The sequence below is a fragment of the Podarcis bocagei genome (assembly GCF_964188305.1).
Source record: "Podarcis bocagei genome assembly, chromosome: 13".
NCBI lineage: Eukaryota > Metazoa > Chordata > Lepidosauria > Squamata > Lacertidae > Podarcis > Podarcis bocagei.
In genome coordinates, this window is record NC_138138.1 from 28,231,166 (window position 1) to 28,250,393 (window position 19,228).

Sequence of the window (19,228 nt, forward strand, 5' to 3'; positions counted from 1 at the left end):
AGCTGTCAACATTTCCCTTTTTTTAAAAAAGGGAAATTTCCTTATTCCGAATAGGATTCCTTGCAAGAAAAGGGAAAAGTTGACAGCTATGGTCCTAGTCCACCAATTGGGAGTCATTGGGAATTAAGCCTTTTACCTCCCGAACCCTGTCCTCCTGTCCATGAATCATGGCTCATGCACTTAGGGTTGATTTGCAAAAGATAAAATGCTTCCTGCCGTTATGAAACCCTTTCCTTCTGTCATGCTTGGCTGATGCAGTGAAGGAAAGAGCTGGCTTACTCAGGGCTGGTGACCATTCCCCCCCCCCCCTCCATAAAACACTCTTCAAACATCTTGTTTATTTACAAAGCTTTAATAGAGCAGAGAGGCACATGGAAAGGCATTGCCCAATACACAGGCGGCGGAGTAAGGGTCTAAGAGCATAGGGAGGGAGAGCAGTTTCAACTATACAAAATGATTAGATTTTAATTTGCAGCTTCCAGAGAGATGAATGGGGCATTGGGGAGGCAGGAGAGAGAGAGAGAGAGAGAGAGAGAGAGAGAGAGAGAGAGAGAGAGAGAGAGAGGTGGTGGTGGTGGCAGGGACTCAGAAGTGAATCAATTGCAGATATCCCCTCCAGCTTATCAGTTCGAATTCAGCTGCGAGTTGTACATTTTCAGACTTAGATTTCTGGGAATCTAACGATGGTCTTCAGGCCAGCTACCTGGTTATTTTCACTGGTCTCACATACTAGTTTTAGAATTTCAGATCTGGATGGGTGAAAAAATGTTAAGAACCGCCATGCTGGATTACACCAAACGAGCAGCCCTGTGGACAACGACAGCTCTTATGCACACACACCCGAACCCCGGAACCTCACAAGCAAAGGCACAGTAAAGATAGCCACCCTCTTGTCACTTGTGGCCAGCCTCTGGCCGTCAGAAAGATGATATATTCCTTCTGAATGTGGAGGTTTGGCTCCCCCTCCCCCCACTTCCTTTTCCCTTGTGATAAATAATTCACGGAACACAAACCAAACACTGCGAAATGAAAGACGAATCTGGAACAGAAAAGAGAAGATAGTTGTTAAAAGGAAATAACCCAATCCATCTTGGTGAAAAAGGAGAGTTTTCCATCAATGGGACAGCTCCCGACTCTACCCCTTCACTGCTTGCGCTAGGTGGTGGTGTGGATAGGGGGTGGGGAGGAACGGTTTTCGGCGCTAAGAGCGCAGGGAGGTCTCTCTTCCCAGCTGGAGCGACTTAGTTCCATAACATGATCTACAGAAGGAGAGGAAAAACATAAGCATTTAGAGGGGGAAAGTTCTCGACGTGTAGGGCATCTGTACATGACAAAATTTTACACCAGTTTCAAATCACTTTAAAGATGTTTTTTCCTCTGGCAGCCATCATTTGTGAAGGTGCTGACATTTCCATGTAAGAAGCCCGTTGCTCTTTCCTATGGCTCCTGTTCCCAGGGTTTCCTGCTGAATGGCTGTGACAGTCAAAACTGGTTCTAAACTAACTTTAAAAAACAATCTTCCCTTGTAGAATCCAAAGCAAGAAGAAAAAGAGTTTGGATTTGATATCCCGCTTTATCACTACCCTAAGGAGTCTCAAAGCAGTTAACATTCTCCTTTCCATTCCTCCCCCACAACAAACACTCTGTGAGGTGAGTGAGGCTGAGAGACTTCAGAGAAGTGTGACTGGCCCAAGGTCACCCAGCAGCTGCATGTGGAGGAGCAGGGAATCGAACCTGATTCACCAGATTACGAGTCCACTGCTCTTAACCACTACAGCACACTGGCTCTCAAGGAGGGGATGAGATGGATGTCACAGTTAGGGAATTATGAAGGCATCAACTTCCGTTCTACCCTTTATCAGTCGTGTGCAGGACTCCTTCTGTTTTGCGTTCGGCTTCGGATGAAGCTTACATTTTTCATCTCACTGCCCACTGTGATTGAACTTTTCATAATTGCATTATCATTATGTTATTCTGCACCAATCATTTTAATGCAAAGGAAAGCTAGTGCAAAGTGGAAAGGGGAAACATGACTGATTACACAATCATTCTATATTGTTTATAGGCTGAAAACAACAACAGTGAATAATGATCATATTCACTGGATTAATTTCTGTTCTGGACATGGGACATCACCCAGACCACATCATCACCACCACCACCACCATCAACAATTTGTTTTTTGCACCCTGTCCATCTGACCGTGCTGCTGGACGGATCGGGTATTTTGTCGGGTGCCTGGCAGACCAGCTGACTGCAGCCAGGCAAGTGGAGATGCTAGGCACCAAAGGTGGTACAAGGATATCTCCATCCAGTCGCAAAGGGCTGGTTGCCAGTCGCAAAACGTGAGTGGCACCCGGCTAATTTAGAATGCAGACCAAGATCCTTGAAAATCAGGTAGTTCTAGACCAGTCAGCTAAGGCAACTTTTTAGCTATATAGGGAAGCTGAGGGCAAGGAAGCCATTTCTGCTGGTGGTGGGTTGGTGGGTCGCTCTGTAGGACCCAAATGCGGGAGATAAATACTCTTAGTCATAAATAGATCATTCACTTCCCAGCCATAATCTTAAACCAGAGCCAGTGTGGAATACGGAACACAGAGCACTGTGCTTGGGCCAGGGAAATCAGGGTTCAAATCACTACTCTGATGTGAAACTCACAGGAGGAGGGGGGCTTGAGTCAGTCATTATCTTTCATGTTTCACATCACAGAGCATAATCTCATGTACCACAGCAGATTCTTGAAGAGGTCCCAGTTTGAGAGATGGTGGTGACACAATATTAAACCAGCATTATACTTATCCTTTGCGTTGTAAAGTGAACTTAAAATAGTTCATAGAAGTGCCAGAGATGGAAAGAAGATAAAATCCTGACCAGAGAAGAATGGTAGATTAAGTTGATGGATTATGCCGAAATGGCAAAAATGACCAGAAGAATCAGAAATCAGGAAGACCAAAATTTTAGTAAGGGATGGGAGAAATTTATAATTTATCTTAAAAACCATTGTAAACAGCTAAAATCGTTAGTAGGATTGGAATAACACTTGTAGTTCAGTAGTGAATTTTGGACATAATGGAGATGTAAAAGATTTGTATTATTATAAAAGATGCAGGAGGAAATGATTTACAATAGGACTCACTGAGGGGAGGAGGGAAATCCAGGAGATTCTTTGGAATCTTGTTTGGATGTTGGATATGTGATTGTAAAACTTTAATATGAAAAACCAAATAAATATTTTTTTTCTGCCCATGGATCAGCCCCTTACTCAGCCTTACTCAGGGTTCTTGTGAGGCAAACAGACAAAACATACTTTTTTTAAAAAAAAACAAAACACCACCTATTGCAACACTAGGAATGCAACATGTTAAAAGCCAAGGGCTAAGCTAGGCACTGTGCTGATAAGCAACCACCAGAGACAGAGCTCCTTTGTTCAGGTACATTACCTGTTAGTGGCGGGTCTCCCTGCTCCGGTCCCACCTCTGTCTCCTGGTTCTGCTGGTCCTGGGCTTCGCCTTCAGCACCTTCTGGTTGCTCAGATTCATTGGGGACTTCCTCTACGGATCCAGCAAAGGATACTTTCTGCCCACCTGACGGGAACAAGCGTCACGCTGACAAGCAAGAAGTGACAAAACATCTTTTGCCCTGCAAGCATCCTTTACAGCAGGGGTAGCTAACCCTCAGCTTGTGGCCTGAAGGCGCCACCACCACATTGGTGGACATGGCCAAAAAATGGTTGGAAGAGCAGAGAGAGAGAGAGAGAGATTCTCCTCTCCACAGCAGCACTGGGATGTTTCCCTGATGCTCAGCCCAGTACTACTGGAGCCTTGGCCTAACAGCTTTGGCCAGATCAGGTGCAGGGGAATTGTCTGGAGGCTACAGAACACAGAGCTATAGGCAACAGAGATCAAACGAGGGCATTCACACCTCACCGCAAGTTAATACTGGGATCAAATACCCCTTCCATTTAAGAGAAAGGGAACTTAAAAATTTCTCGTGTGCCATGGAACGTGGAAATTCTAAGGAGCCTCAGTTTCGATACATCCCATAATGTTTAGAGCCCCATATAGATGCACCGGCACAGGTACCTTAACTTGCAATTTCCATCCTTTCTGGTGCAGAAGACACTCAGTAATTGTGTTAAAGATTTAAACCAGTGGTGGACCTTGGGGTCTGACACTTCAGCGGCGCCCTGTACAACATCAAAATTTGGCCAATCCTGCCTCTCGCCTTCCATTCTAAATCATTGTTGCAATGCCCCCTGTGGCTCCCCAAGGCTCTGCACCCAGTGCTACCAAACCGGTTTCGACCCCTGCCATCCGCCTCTGCTTAAACTGAAGGGTTAAAAAACCCCTCTAGAATTTATTTCGTTTATTGAAAAGAACATTCCCTGAATTCCATGAAGCCCCCTCTGGTGGTGGGAGTGGGAACAGGGAGGGGGGACACACCCCATAATACATAAGAATTATACTGCCCTTTAAGATGTCAAAATAACTTTGCAATTATTATCTTAGTAATATTTACATGCTGGCCACATGACCCGGAAGCTGTACGCCGGCTCCCTCGGCCAATAAAGCGAGATGAGCGCCGCAACCTCAGAGTCGGTCACGACTGGACCTAATGGTCAGGGGTCCCTTTACCTTTAATATTTACATCAGCTCTCTAAAGGAGGCTATTTTTATTATTATCTCAACATTATCCCCGCTTTTGCCGTAATGGACTGTATTTTAGTCCTGATATGGTTCTTCAACCATGGAATGAACTATGATGAAGATTATAAGCTGGCTGAATGGGTCCCGAAAAATACCAGGCCTCGCATGCAGTCTATTGCTGTTATCACTCTAAGTGCCTAAAGCTAAGACAGAATAGCTTGCAATAACCATATAAAGTGCCTTAATAATAATAATAATAGTAATAATAATAATAGTAATAGTAATAATAATGATTTATTATTTATACCCCGCCCATCTGGCTGGGTTTCCACAGCCACTCTGGGTGGCTTCCAACAGAATATTAAAATACAGTAATCCATCAAACATAAAAAGCTTCCCTAAACAGGGCTGCCTTCAGATGTCTTCTAAAAGTCTTTAGAACACATATCTCCCCCCCGCCCCCAGGAATCATGGAAACTGCATTTTGTTGAGGGTGCTGGGAACTGTAGCTCTGTGAGGGGCAAACTATGGTTCCCAGGGTTCTTTGCTGAGATCACAGATTGCAAACAGGGCAGAGATCTCAAAAGAAGTTGCAGCGGGAATCACCGGGGGGGGGGGGGGAGAGCCAGAGACTGCAAATCCCATTCAGTCATGGCAGCTTCCCTTTGTCTAACACACACTCTCTTCTCACACACATATGCAAGAGAAATTCACTCACAAACACACCCCGACTCGTGCTGAAGCATTTTGCACACACCAAAACAAGCACAGCGGTTCCATTCCTCCCACCCACCGTCTTCCACAGCAGCTTCTTCCTCGGCGATGGCCATTTTTCTTCTGGGAAGCAAGCTCCCTCTGGGAGAGCCAGTGTTTGGCAATGAGCAATGTTTTGAACAACTCACTCTTAGTTAAATGACTGGTTAGAATGGGAATTCTGAAACCTCACGGTTCCAGATTTATACACAATAGATTTTGACCAGCAGAAGGGAGATCCCTGACATAATGGAAACGGCCCCCAAATGGGTAAATGTAAGGTATGCTTTGGCTGTGTATAATAATAATAATAATGGCAGGGAACATGGGATGCCTGAACCTGAACGCAAAACGTGTGAACTACTCTAATTCAGTCATTCTTCTCCAGGATTTTCTGAAATTTCACCATATTATGCTGCCCTCAACCCACCCAAGGCATATTCTTTATGCCAAATTTCACACGGATAGGGCAAAACCTCGTTTCATGAAGCTTTGCAGTGACAGAATGGGGGAAAAGTCAACTGCCTTCGCTGTTAAGCCATGTATGTATATAATATTTAACCTGCTTGCTGATCAAACAGCTTTGTCTCTGTGTCTGAAGGCTCTCTGTGCAACTGAGAACCCTTACACATGGCAGTAGAGAGGGCAATCTCTGTCTTTCACAGACTGATCTCTGAAGACCGGAGCAGGCCACTTCAAATGGCTTGGTGGGCCTCATCCTGCCCAATGTCCACCATCCCCAGTAGCATCCTAGAGGAGAGCACCAGGATCCAGTGAGGGCACACCACAAGCCTATAAATCTCTTCTTCCCCAAGTATATAAGCAACGAAACCTTGATTGATGTTCAGGGCTGGCAGCTATCCCTGACAGTTAACTCTTGGCCACTATATGGTGCAGCAGAGGATTCTGGGAAAGGAAAAAAAGGGCTCGTCTCTAAGCCCTCAACAATGGTACAAGGTTCCTGTTCAAAGGGACTGTTGTGGAGAAGGGACACGCCACAACATTTTATTGAGATTCCTCTTCTGTACTCACAGAATATGTACAGATCTGCCTATGATTCTGTTTCCATGGAGACAGTGGCTGGAGAAGGACAATAGTTCCTACAGGCAGCTGAGAGTGATAAGGCAGAGAGAGAGAGAGAGTTGCCCACCACTGCCATTGTTCGCAGCTTTCAAAAGTTTTTTTTTTAAGAGCATCAGAATCCTGCATAATCTTCTCATGCATAGCCAGCTGTGCCTGCTTCTTGAGCTATCTGATTTGGCCATGGCGATGCACGACTTCAGTTACATGCCATTTGGATTACTGTAATCTTTGTGGGGCAGCCTTTGGAAAGTGCTCAGAAACTTCAGCTGGCTCAAAGAGCTGCAGCCGGATTGTTTACCTGGGCTTGTCGTACGGAGCGTACGACTCCCTTGCGACAACAGCTTCACCGGCTACCCGTCGGTTTCCAGGCACAATTCAAAACGCTGGTTGTGACTTATAAAGCCCTACACAGCTTCAGTCCAAGCTATCTGAAGGACTCTATTCCCTCAGACAAACCTGGCTGGGTTTTGAGATCTTCAGGGGAGACCCTTCTCTTGCTCCTGCCACCTCACAGGGGCGCTTGGCAGAGATGCGGGAGACGGCCTTCTTGGTGGCGGCTCCCAGGCTTTGGAACTCGCTTCCTAGAGAAACTAGACTGGCTTCCTCCTTGTTGTTCTTCTGCCAGCAGGTGAAGACTTTCTTGTTCCAACAGGCTTTGGGGAACTGACTGCTTTGAATGAAAGGGCTGGTGCTGTGCTGTTTTTATTGTACAGTGGTACCCCGCAAGACGAACGCCTCGCGAGACGAAAAACTCGCAAAACGAAAGGTTTTTTCATTTTCGAGTTGCCTCGCAAGACGAATTTCCCTATGGGCTTGCTTCGCAAAACGAAGCTTGCCCCGGGGACAGCGGGTCTTCTCTTTTGAAGCAAGGGGCGGCGGGGAGAAGCAATCTTCTCCCCGCAGCCCCAGGTCCGGGGACAGCGGGAAGCGCTTCCCGCTGCCCCCGTACCTGGGGCTGCGGGGAGATCGCTTCTCCCCACCTGCCCCCACCGCCCGGCTTCGGAACGCTGCTCCGAAGTGGGGCGGGAACACCTGCCCCCACCGCCCGGCTTCGGAACGCTGCTCCGAAGCGGTGCGGGGGGGCAGGAACACCTGCCCCAGCCGTCCCGCTTCGGAACGCTGCTCCGAAGCGGGGCGGGGGGGAGGGAACACCTGCCCCAGCCGCCCGGCTTCGGAACACTGCTCCGAAGCGGGGCGGGGGGGGGGGCGGGAACACCTGCCCCAGCCGCCCCGCTTCGGAACGCTGCTCCGAAGCGGGGCAGGGGGCGGGAACACCTGCCCCCAACGCCCGGCTTTGGAACGCTGCTCCGAAGCGGGGCGGGGGGCGGGAACACCTGCCCCAGCCGCCCCGCTTCGGAACGCTGCTCCGAAGCGGGGCGGGGGGGGGGGGGCGGGAACACCTTCTGAAGGCGGGCGGGGGGCGAAAGTCTTTGTCCCCCCTGCCTGCCTTCCCAGGGGCTTTTAAATCGCCCTGGACAGCGGAGAAGTCCTCCGCTGTCCCGGGCGATTTTAAAATGCCGCCCGCCAGCATTTTAAGATCGCCCGGACAGCGGAGAAGTCCTCCGCTGTCCCGGGGTTTTTTAAAATTCTGGGGGTGGGAAGAAAAGCCCTTGTCCCCCCCCCCAGCCTTCAGAAGAGGTCCGGGGACAGACTGTCCCCGGACCTGGTCTGAAGGCGGTTTCCCTAGGAACGCATTAATTGATTTTCAATGCATTCCTATGGGAAACCGTGCATCGCAAGACGAAAAACTCGCAAGACGAAGAGACTTGCGGAACGAATTAATTTCGTCTTGCGAGGCACCACTGTAATTATTCCTATGGTTTTAACAGGTTTTATATATTATATAGTTTTAATATATCAATGTTTAATTGTTTTTTAATGATTTCCCCCCTATGCTTTTAGTGGTTCTTATTTTTATCTGTAAGCTATTTTGAGTTCTGTCAGGGAAAAAGGTGGGGTGGTAACAACAACAACAACAACAACAACAACAACAACAACAACAACAACAACAACAACAACAACAAAGTATGCACCCCATGGGCAATGACGCTGCTGCCATGTCATCTTTAACTCTCAAAAGCTTTTTGCCTTCGCCCATATAACCCGAGTGATAAATCCCACTTAAGCCTTGCAGTTGTCGCACACACATTTACCTTTCCGTTTCTGTGATTTGGAGAGTGCAGGATAGATGGGATGCTCAGATTCTTTGGGCTTGTTTTCCAAGACTTCTCAGGCAGCCGTGATGGTGATTGAAGAGGAAAAAGGAGAGAGAAAATATCACTACCCACAAATGCCCCGTTGTGTGCGTTTGAGCTTGTATGTAGTCTCCTCTGCCTGCGTGCGCCTTTTGCCAGTCTGAAGACCATGTACGTGTGTTTTCCAATTAAACTCGATGTGGCCTTCGTGTTGTGTCTTGGATTATATCTGGATGCATCCAGCAGCAACGTTATCAGGCAGGATAACAGAGGCTGCAGCATCTTTGTGATTCAGCTGGTTTTATAGCAACACAATCTTCTCCAAGGGTGCTTCCAGATATACATTTATTGTGGGATCAGTGCTCCTCACACATGCAAGTCGTTGGTTGTTGGGGTTTTTTTGCAGCAATCTCTCAACAATCTTTCGCAGTATTAAGCCCGTATCTGGAAGGACCATAAGCAACAGCCAGCGTTGCCAAATGCACACCAAACAGTGAGAAGGTGGCACACACACACACAAACATATGGACCAATGAACAATCTGGGAGCACTTGATATTGTAGCTTTGCAGAAGCTAAGGTCAGTGCTGTGATGGAGCCCCATGCGCGCTGCTCTGTGCTTTCAAAAAAAAAGCAGGCGGTCGATGTCAAAAACACCGAGAGTATATGCACAGATCATTTAGTGATGGAGGGGGGAAAGCAAATTATTAAGAGCCAAGGATAACAGAAGTAAATTAACATGTCACGCCCACACAATTCCCAGTGAATGCAATACATGTGTGGAAAGCAGCAATCTAGCATTCTATCAAAGTGCTGACATCTAAGATGCGGATCAGAAGGAGATATATTTGGACACATAATACATCTCCAGCCAGACTGTACCACTTTCAGAGTACAGATGGGAAATGCATGTAAGAGCACTACCATATATAGTCATGGAGAAGTGGATGTTACATTTTTCTATGTGGGTTTGGGATTTTTTTTGGGGGGGGTATGGTGAAACATTCAAGCACACCATTCCTGAGCTGCATCCAAGGGGTGTATAATCTTGGGATAGATATATCCGCTGATTGAGCGGCTCAGCTCTTCGACATTCTTCTCCCTTGCCACTCCTGCTGGGCTCCTGTCCCTATGAACCTGGGACTAATAACACCCAAGAGATCTTCTCTCTTCCCTGCCTCAGCTATCTGTGTCAGCTGGGAGCTGAGTGGTAGGGAAAGTGGCAGGGCGGTATGAAGGTAGATGGAGACTACGGGGGGTATGATGAATACGTGTGTGGTGCAGTGCTGCTTCTGGTGTGGAGAGATAAACCCAGGAAAAGCTTCCCAGCCTTCTCACACCATGGCACAAAGGCATGCCAATTTTTTGGCCATTCCTCCTCGCTTTGCCCTCACTCTGGACGCTCTGCGTACTTGGGTCGCATGCAATGCTGTCATTTCTACTGTGGCTATTGTGGTAAAGAGATTTTTTTTTTTTTGGGGGGGGAGAATACCAATACAGGTCCTTGCCAAGGGCACAAGGGACCCTAGGTATGCCTCTGCATGGAATGCTATATACATCTTGCGTATTCAATTTGTAAGTTTAAAACACTTGATGTAGATTTGGCACCTGCTGAATTTCCCTTGTAAGACCGGCAGGCATTCCATGCATGTTCCAAGTTATGAAAAGGTTGATAAAATAATTGGTTAAAACCAATTGAAAATTGGTTAAAATTGTGTGAGCCAACTTTCTGACCTGACGCCATCTTTACCGGAAGTGTCCTTGCTTGTTTGCTATTTAACCAGAGCTCTCATAAGTTCCGATTAAGGCAACCAGAAGAAAAAAGGATGGGCAGAGCCTCCTGTAACTTTCACAATAGTCTGCGAGACTATTTGGCACATGCAGTTTATCATGAAAGGGTAAGAGAATCCCTCTTTTGCACAACTGCAAAGCCCACAGGGCTGTTTGACTTTGGACAGCTCCAGTGCTGATTGCTCTGATTATGTAACTCTAGGATAGATTGCCAGGACGCAGATCTGACATGAGAGGAAGGTGTTTTCTTACCAGTGCATTGCCTGAGCAAGGCTGCCTTGGAAGCTGGGCCCAACTGGGATGCTGTAATAGACAATAAAGAAATATGAGTTGGGAAAGGAAAACATGGTCAAAACATCTTTTCTTTTTCCTTTTACTAACTTATTTATTGATACTTCTTCATAGATATGCAAAAACACAAATCCATTACAAAGTATCTTTTTATAATATACTAAGATAAAATAGCTACTTAGCCAAAAAAGGAACAAAGTCAGAAAGAATAAAAGACAAGAACAGGAGAGAACTGAAGAAAAGAAAAAGGGAAAGAAAGGAAAAACTAAAGAAAGACAGAAATGAGTCAAAGGACTTCCAGTTCTCTGTCCAGCAGCAACATATAATATCCATTCCTTAAAATCCAACCATTCTACCATCTACAAACCAGTCTTTTTTCAATCTTCAAATCCAGATATTACAAGTTCGCATTCTTTTCTTGCACAAAAAGCCCATACGAAATTTCCGATGCTTAACAGATGCCAGTAATGATTTTTCTCTAATTAAACATGCTAACTTTGCCATCTCAGCCAGATCCAAAAACACCATTGCCTAATTGTGCGGCAGCATTTTGAAAAGAAAAGAAAAAAGAAACCAAGTTTCCAGTCCCTGTCAACACATCACTGGCGCAGAACACGGTTAGGTGGTTCTTTCCCCCTTTATTCAGGTTGCAGCTGGTTTGGGCAGAGGGAACACATCCAGCACAGTATTTCACAAGATGTTGCAGGAAATATGAATTGTGGCTAATGTTATATGTACGCCAGTTCCCAAACTTGGGATGGGAGCCCACTAGACGCAGAGTAAATGTGTGTGTACACAGCCTGAGAGCCAGCGTGTGATCACAAAGCTCCCGCTAGGATCTTATAAACCCCAGCCACATCCATGTACCAACTTGGCACCGTCCTCCTCTTCGCTTTCCCCCTGCCCTCCCTATGCAGTTTGAAAGAGGCTCCGTGTGGCCACAATTTCGTGATGATCTGAAATCCACAGAAGCCTGCTTTTTTTAAAACTGCTGGACACCTAGCAACTACCCCCCCCCCAAACTCCAGACCTTTTGCTCTGATATAGCAAGAGGGAGTGAATATGTGGACAGAAGGGGCTGGAGGCGGGAGAGAGAAAGATGCCTTGTATAGATGCCACCTCTCCCATCTCACAGCTCTTTCCTGCTGAGGAAGATGGTTTCCTAGGAGACTAGCAGCTTCTCCCCATACTGGGGGTAAGGAGCTTGTGTGTGTGTGTGTGTGAGAGAGAGAGAGAGAGGGGGGGGGGGAGAGGAGGAACCATTTACAGGTTTCTCCCTGACAGCAGAGGTGCTAAATGAAGGGAAATGTATTCAGTACATGCAGCGAACCCCCCAGCGAGTGGGATACATGGCGAACAGCGGGAGAAAGCCCTTTAAATAGAAGAGCATTGCCATGGAAACAGCCCACCTGCTTGAGAACGACTTGACCTCGAGAACCAGCCCCTCCCTGCTCTCCAGAGCACCCTTTGAGCTATCACCTCAGGCTGAAGCGAATGCATTTTATGGGGGGGGGGGCAGCAGAAATGGGGAGAAGTCAGGGGAAGGAATTCTATCTTTCAACCAAGTAGGGGAGGATAAATGCCAAAGCGGAGAATATAATTTGATTTATTTATTTTTGACGTGGAGTGGAAAGAAATGTCTGAAACAATAGTTCGGAATTTAGCAAAATCATAGGGGTTGCCAAAACTTGCAATTTTTTTTATTTTTTTTTAAATAGCAGTGCCATTATGATGGCAGAAGCCAATTTCTTGATTAAGAACTTCCAAGGGGACCAGCCATGTTTAGACTGTTGCAGCAAAAAAACAACAAGTCAAGAGCCCTGAAAGCTGCTGAATTCAGTATGGCATAAGCCTTCGAGCAAATGCCACAATAAATGCACTAGTCTTTAAGGTGACACAAGACTCTTTGGTGTTTCTGATTCACTGGATTAGACATGGCGTATCTGCAGCAGCAGACAGCCAGATGTCCCTGAGAAGTCAAAAGTAGGCAACTGAGCGGCTGGGCCATCGCTTGCTATTTCCCCCCAACAACCTGCAGAGGTATACAGTGGTACCTCGGGTTACATATGCTTCAGGTTACATACGCTTCAGGTTGCAGAGTCCACTAACCCAGAAATAGTACCTTGGGTTAAGAACTTTGCTTCAGGATGAGAACAGAAATCGTGCTCCGGCGGTGCGGCAGCAGTGGGAGCCCCCATTAGCTAAAGTGGTGCTTCAGGTTAAGAACAGTTTCAGGTTAAGAACGGACCTCGAGAACGAATTAAGTACTTAACCCGAGGTACCACTGTACTGCTTTGAATTGTGGAGGTTCCATTTGGCTTGTCATGGCTACTAGACCTGCCCCCATGACTATATCCTATCCTTTTAAGAGCAACCAACAGTGAAGGCAAGCGCTAAACGATTTGGCAATGAATGGAAGAACTATGCATTTCGTGAAGAAAGACTCGAGGGGAGGATTTAGAAGAGGCAGGCTGCATGCACGCACCCCTCAGTTCCACAAAAAGCCAAGTTTTGGGTTGAAGAAACCCAAATGATGAATTTCAAATTCACTTTGCAGATGATGGCCTTGATCCAGGTAAATGAGTCATGGCTGAGCAGCGGAACCCAAGTGAGTCATGGCTAATTCATTCCCCCAGTTGCAGGGGGACTGCGATGACTAACCTCAGATGTCTTGGGGACGATGTATATTTTCGGGTCTGTACTGGTTATCTTTGCATACTTAATTCTGCGTGCAAAATTTAGCTTTTTAACAACTGGGAAATGCTTGGCAAGGAGCGGGCGGGAAGCGAAGTCATAGGGGATGGGTCCACACTTGTACCCATAAGGCTAGGCAGTTAAGATCTAGACTTGGATTACAAATAGACAGTAGGAGCAGGACTAGATTCTAGGGAGATGGAGCAATGTAAATTTGAACTTCCAGTAGATTCTCCCTATACAGTGGTACCTCAGGTTACATATGCTTCAGGTTACATACGCTTCAGGTTACAGACTCTGCTAACCCAGAAATAGTACTTCGGGTTAAGAACTTTGCTTCAGGATGAGAACAGAAACCGTGCTCCCGTGGCGCAGCGGCAGCAGGAGGCCCCATTAGCTAAAGTGGTGCTTCAGGTTAAGAATAGTTTCAGGTTAAGAACGGACCTCGAGAACAAATTAAGTCCTTAACCCAAGGTACCACTGTATATTGGGAAGTGGGCTCTCCTGCTGCAGCCACGAAGGAATAAGTTTGCTAGAGAAGAGAAGAGAAGAGAAGAGAAGAGAAGAGAAGAGAAGAGGAAAACATGGAAGCTGGAGTGGACAGCTCATCCCTCTCTGTATCCCAGCAGCACTGACATCTGAGTTTGTTGCAGATGAAAGCTGGGCTGCTTCCTGTTGCCAGTAGCAGTGCAGGCAGAGAGTGGGGAAGTATTCATCTATTTTAGGCTTGGAAAACAATTTGTTTTCCATACTCCACTTGTGGGCTTCCCGGAAGCATGTGGCTCGAAACAGGATGTGGGACTAGCTAGATGGGGCTTCAGTCTGAAGGGTTGTTTATATATATATATACATTTCCTATGGAACATAATCTAGGCATATCCTTTTCTCTGCTGTGGTTTCGGATGAATGATTGAACTTTCCTTTCCTTTGCTATGGTGCTTAGACTCAAGGCAGCGCAAAACAATTTTCTGCAATTCCCAGAAAATACTCCTGCACTTTCCCCCCTGGTTTTGGTGTGGGCTCCTACAGTGTAATGTGTTTTATTATTCCTTTCTCCTTTTCCTTCCCTTCCCTATCCATTCATACTATACTGACCAAAGAGAGCGAATGCAACGATGGTGTTAAGATGGTGCTGTGCAGGTAATAACTTTAATAAACCAACACAGTGGCTTCAGAACAAATTGACATGTGACTCATCCGCTGTAGGAGCTACCTAGAAGCTGCCAGGCCCAGCCATGCCAAGCGCAAGATGGGTATTCCCTGCTGCCCCCTGCTGGCACCACAGTCTCCCTCCCCCGCCTCTTGTGTGTCTGCTTGCTATTGTCATTGCTTACCCCCAGGCTTGCAAAAGCCGGGCATCTCCCTCACGGTGTCATCTGAATCCTGAGCTTCTTCCTCTTCCTCCTCCTCGTCTTCATCTTCCTCGTCCTCCTCAACATCCTCAGGGTAGTCATCATCCATCCAGGAACTGTTGGATTCCAAATGGCTTTGTGCTAGGCGCTGCACAGCTGTCAAAGATCGAAAATTCGGCAGGTGAGATTTGCTAGGAGGGCTCAAAGAGAATTGGGAGTTTGGAACTGGAGAACCTCGAATAATGAATTTAACTTCACTGACACCTTGTGAGTTACTGCTGTCTTGCTCCTGACTCCCATCTTGAAGCAGCACCACATTAGACTCACAACGGCAGCTAAGGGAGATCCTCTGGGCACATCAACCTCTTTCCCCCAGCCCTCAATTATCATCCTCTTTCCTTCTTCTTGATCCTTACAACCTCTTCTGGCAACACTCAGCCCATCCAGATTCCAAACCCTGCATGCTTTTTTATTCCTCTCCCCCCTTGCCCTTTGCCTCTCAGGTCTCCTGCTGTGTATAGCAACTCTGGAAGATTTCCATCCACTCCAAGCAACCTTCTCCTGCTCTCACTATAAGGAGGCCTTGAAATAGCCTATCAGTAGTGAGCACCTGAAAAAACAGACTGAGCAGGCTCACAGCAGGGACCTAGCCACACTCTCTCCCACCCCAGTGAGATGTATTTTCTATTGAAGGTATATTTTATATATGTATTAGCATGTGCAAATCCATGTCCTTGTTCTCTTCTTGGTGCTGAATTTCCTTTTTAAAAACAAAACAAAACACAATGTGTTAAGTTCCCACCCTAGTAGGAAGTAAAATGTCTGCAGAAACTTTGCATGAATCGCCAGAATTTATTAAAGCGACCTGCAGGGAAACAATTAACATTTTTTAAAAGGCCAGTGGGTCGAAATAAATGTATAAAATCTAATACATATCACCTGGTTGACCTCACAGAACCATCTGCCTTGGCGTCACCGAGATGGCAAACCTGAATCTGAGTGGTACCACTTCAGAGTACAGGTAGAGACGTCCATGAGATTGAAATAATAATAATAATAATAATAATAATAATAATAATAATAATAATAATAATGATGATGATGATGATGATGATGATGTCCCCTCATGTCATGGTGAAGGTTCTAGCTACCCTTCTCCCTGACATGCTCATACCCTCCAACATTTCTCTTATGAAAACTGGGACATCCTATTCCATAATAATAATAATTTTATTATTTATACCCCGCCCATCTGACTGGGTTCCCCCAGCTACTCTGGGTGGCTTCCAACATATATTAAAACATAATAAAACATTAAACATTACAAAAAAACTTTCCTATACAGGGCTGCCTTCAGAAGTATTCTAAAGGGGGTTGCATAACTCCATACCCTTCAACATTTCTCTGATGAAAATAGGGATGTCCTAAGGGAAAGCGGGACATTCCAGCATCAAATCAGAAACTGGAACTGCTTCTGTAAATCCAGGACTGTGGGGTCCTAGGTCGTACAAGCCTAAGACCATACCTGTTTCTTTGGCAAATCCAGAACTGTACAAGAAGCTGTGGCCATGTTGCTCCATTCCTCCCCACTCTCTACCGAGTCCTATTGCCCAACCTCCCCTCCAGCTTTTGGGGGGTCACAGAAGAAGCTTGTTTGCTTCATCTGGCTGGAGGGGAGCAGAGCATGGGGTAAAGGGACTGAGTGGGGAGAGGAGCAAGAGAAACCACTGGTGCAGCTTCCACATCTGCAGGTCTGTTAAAACTGACAAACTCCAAAGCAGACATAATCTCATTAATAACCCAGTCTCTCCTCCTACTCTCCCCCTGCTGCCAGAAACACCCTGACCCATGGCACTGCAACGTTCCCCCCCCCCCAGCCAAAACGACCTTTCAGTTTTCTCAGAGATACCACAGTGTTATAAATAATTTTATATCTGGCACCTTCACCCTCAGCAATCAGAATGTCCCTAAACATTCCATGGCAGCTGAAAAGTCCGATTAGCAAGGTTGTTGGGGTTTTTTTTTAACCTTATCCCTTTTTCAATCACAGAATCTCTGAAGGCGATAATTTGAAACACTGCCCACAATAAGAGCACCTTAACATCTGACAGACGAAACTTTGGTTTTGATGGGATCAAAAGAACATTGATGTGCATTTATTTAGAAAAAGAAGAGATTACTTCTTTGAGAAAGTACAGGCACGCAGGGTAGGGCGGGAATTTTCCCACACCACCTGAACTGGCTTAAAGTTCTATAGAAAAGTTTGCACAAAGGGGGAAAATGGTTTCCTTGTTCAATAAACTTGGCAGGGACCTAGTCCTCAGTGAGGAATGTGATTCGCCTTGTTTGGGGAAGATAAATAGCCACAAGGGAGAGAGAGAGAGAGAGAGAGAGAGAGAGAGAGAGAGAGAGAGAATGAATCTTTTCCTTGTTCAGAAGAGGCTTTTTATTTGGTAGTGTCAACTTTTTCCTCTTCGTACCCTCTTTGCAGACACACCTTCCTTTGCTTTCCTTTACACAAGCCCTGCTGTTTGCTTACCAAAGGTCAAACATACGGTACTTTAGACCAGGGGTAGGCAACCTAAGGCCCATGGGCCGGATGCGGCCCAATCACCTTCTCAATCTGGCCCACGGACGGTCTGGGAATCAGACCCCCCCCCCAAAAAAATAGTCCGGCCTACCACATGGTCTGAGGGACAGTGGATCGGCCCACGGCTGAAAAAGGTTGCTTGACCCCTGCTTTAGACCTCATCATTCATCAGCTAAGGTTTTGGGAGGGGGTGGGGGGCTGAATTTGGAAGTTTGTATATATGGTGGAGTTAGGGTGGCTATGTGTCCTAATTTAAAGAGGATAGTCCTCTATTTGAAGGGCTGCCTGACCCCAGTCTGGTTTAAATGATACAATACGATATGATACGATAATTTTTATTGTCATTGTCCCATACAGAACAACAAAATTGAAAAAAATCTACATTCAAAAACCCACAAGCCTGCTATCCCAGCCTGGTTAGCCCCTAAAAACTCTGATACCCCATAATTGAATACAATATACTCACATAAAGACTACACTGTGTTTAAAACCAAAATTGCATTTGGATAGAAACTGTTTCTCAGGCGGCTAGTCCTAGTCTTTATAACCCTGTACAGTGGTACCTCGCAAGACGAATGCCTCGCAAGACGAAAAACGCGCAAGACGAAAGAGTTTTCCATTTTTTGAGTCGTTCCGCAAGATGAATTTCCCTATGGGCTTGCTTCGCAAGACGAAACGTCTTGCGAGTTCTTGCGAGTTTGTTTCCTTTTTCTTAAAGCCTCTAAGCCGTTAATAGCCGCTAAGCTGCTAAGCCGCTAATAGCCGTGCTTCGCAAGACGAAAAAACCGCAAGACGAAGAGACTCGCGGAACAGATTAATTTCGTCTTGCAAGGCACCACTGTACTTTCTTCCAGAAGGCAGAAACTGAAAGAGATCATTTCCTGGGTACACACTATCCTGCACTATCTCTGCAGCTTTCTTATGGCACCTGGAAGCATGGATTTGATCCAAGGTGGGAAGAATGCACCCAATTATTCTCTCCGCAGTCTTTACAACCCTGGACAGCATTGTTTTTTCCTTGACCCAAGCCACACAGAGAGACCATAGGTTAATACACTCTCAACAGTACAATGGTAAAATGCCATCAACGGGTCCTTTGAGAGATTATTTTTGCCGAGGATTCTAAAGAACCCTAGGAAGGCAGGGAGCAGGACAGACCTTGAAGATGCCCATCTGCAGGTAGCAGCTGGACAGCAGCCTGAGCAGCCACATAGGTCACATGCTCTGTGTTCCACACTATGCTGAGATCATAGAATTGCATCATAGAATTGCAAAGTTGGAAGGGACCCTGAGGGTCATCCAGCCTAACCCTCTGCAATGCAGGAATCCCAACCAGATTATATATGGCAGGTGGCCATCCAACCTCTACTTAAAAGCCTCCAAATAAGGAGAGTTCACAACCTTCCAAGGGAGGCCCTTCCCCTATCAAACAGCTCTCACTGCCAGAAAGTTCTTCCTGATGTTAAGTTGGAATCTCCTTTCTTGTAACTTGAATCCATCGGTTTGAATCCTACCCTCCAGAGCAGGAGATAACAAGCTTGCTCCAACTTCCATGTGACAGCCCTTGAGATATTGGAAGGTGGCTATCGTAGCTTCTCAGCAATCCTTTGACTGAAAGGGACAGGGGTGCGTTTAGCCAAGTCGTTTATTTATCCCGACAGTGTGGAAATCCACCTGCCATCCTGATGGAGGTTGCTGGGGGTGGGGAGGGGTTGCTTTGATTTTAAAAACCTGTTTATTTGGCCAATGACTGGAGCCCTGGGGCAGGCAGGAGAAGAAGGGCTGTAGGGCAGATCCACATCATCATTTAAAGCCCATTTAAGGTACAATGACC

General features: G+C 46.3%; 1 protein-coding gene across 1 annotated transcript in view; it reads right to left on the reverse strand.

The window, feature by feature from the left end:
- Positions 1 to 333: 333 nt before the first annotated feature.
- The window catches only part of PPP1R1B (protein phosphatase 1 regulatory inhibitor subunit 1B), a 51,666-nt gene continuing 32,771 nt past the window's right edge, over positions 334 to 19,228 (reverse strand). The window contains exons 5-9 of the mRNA XM_081168714.1: positions 14,787 to 14,960; positions 10,720 to 10,770; positions 8,636 to 8,707; positions 3,441 to 3,584; positions 334 to 1,259 (exon numbers count right to left, since the gene is read on the reverse strand). Coding sequence (XP_081024840.1) covers positions 1,156 to 1,259; positions 3,441 to 3,584; positions 8,636 to 8,707; positions 10,720 to 10,770; positions 14,787 to 14,960 — 545 coding nt within the window. The 3' untranslated portion in view covers positions 334 to 1,155. The remainder of the gene's footprint in view (positions 1,260 to 3,440; positions 3,585 to 8,635; positions 8,708 to 10,719; positions 10,771 to 14,786; positions 14,961 to 19,228) is intronic.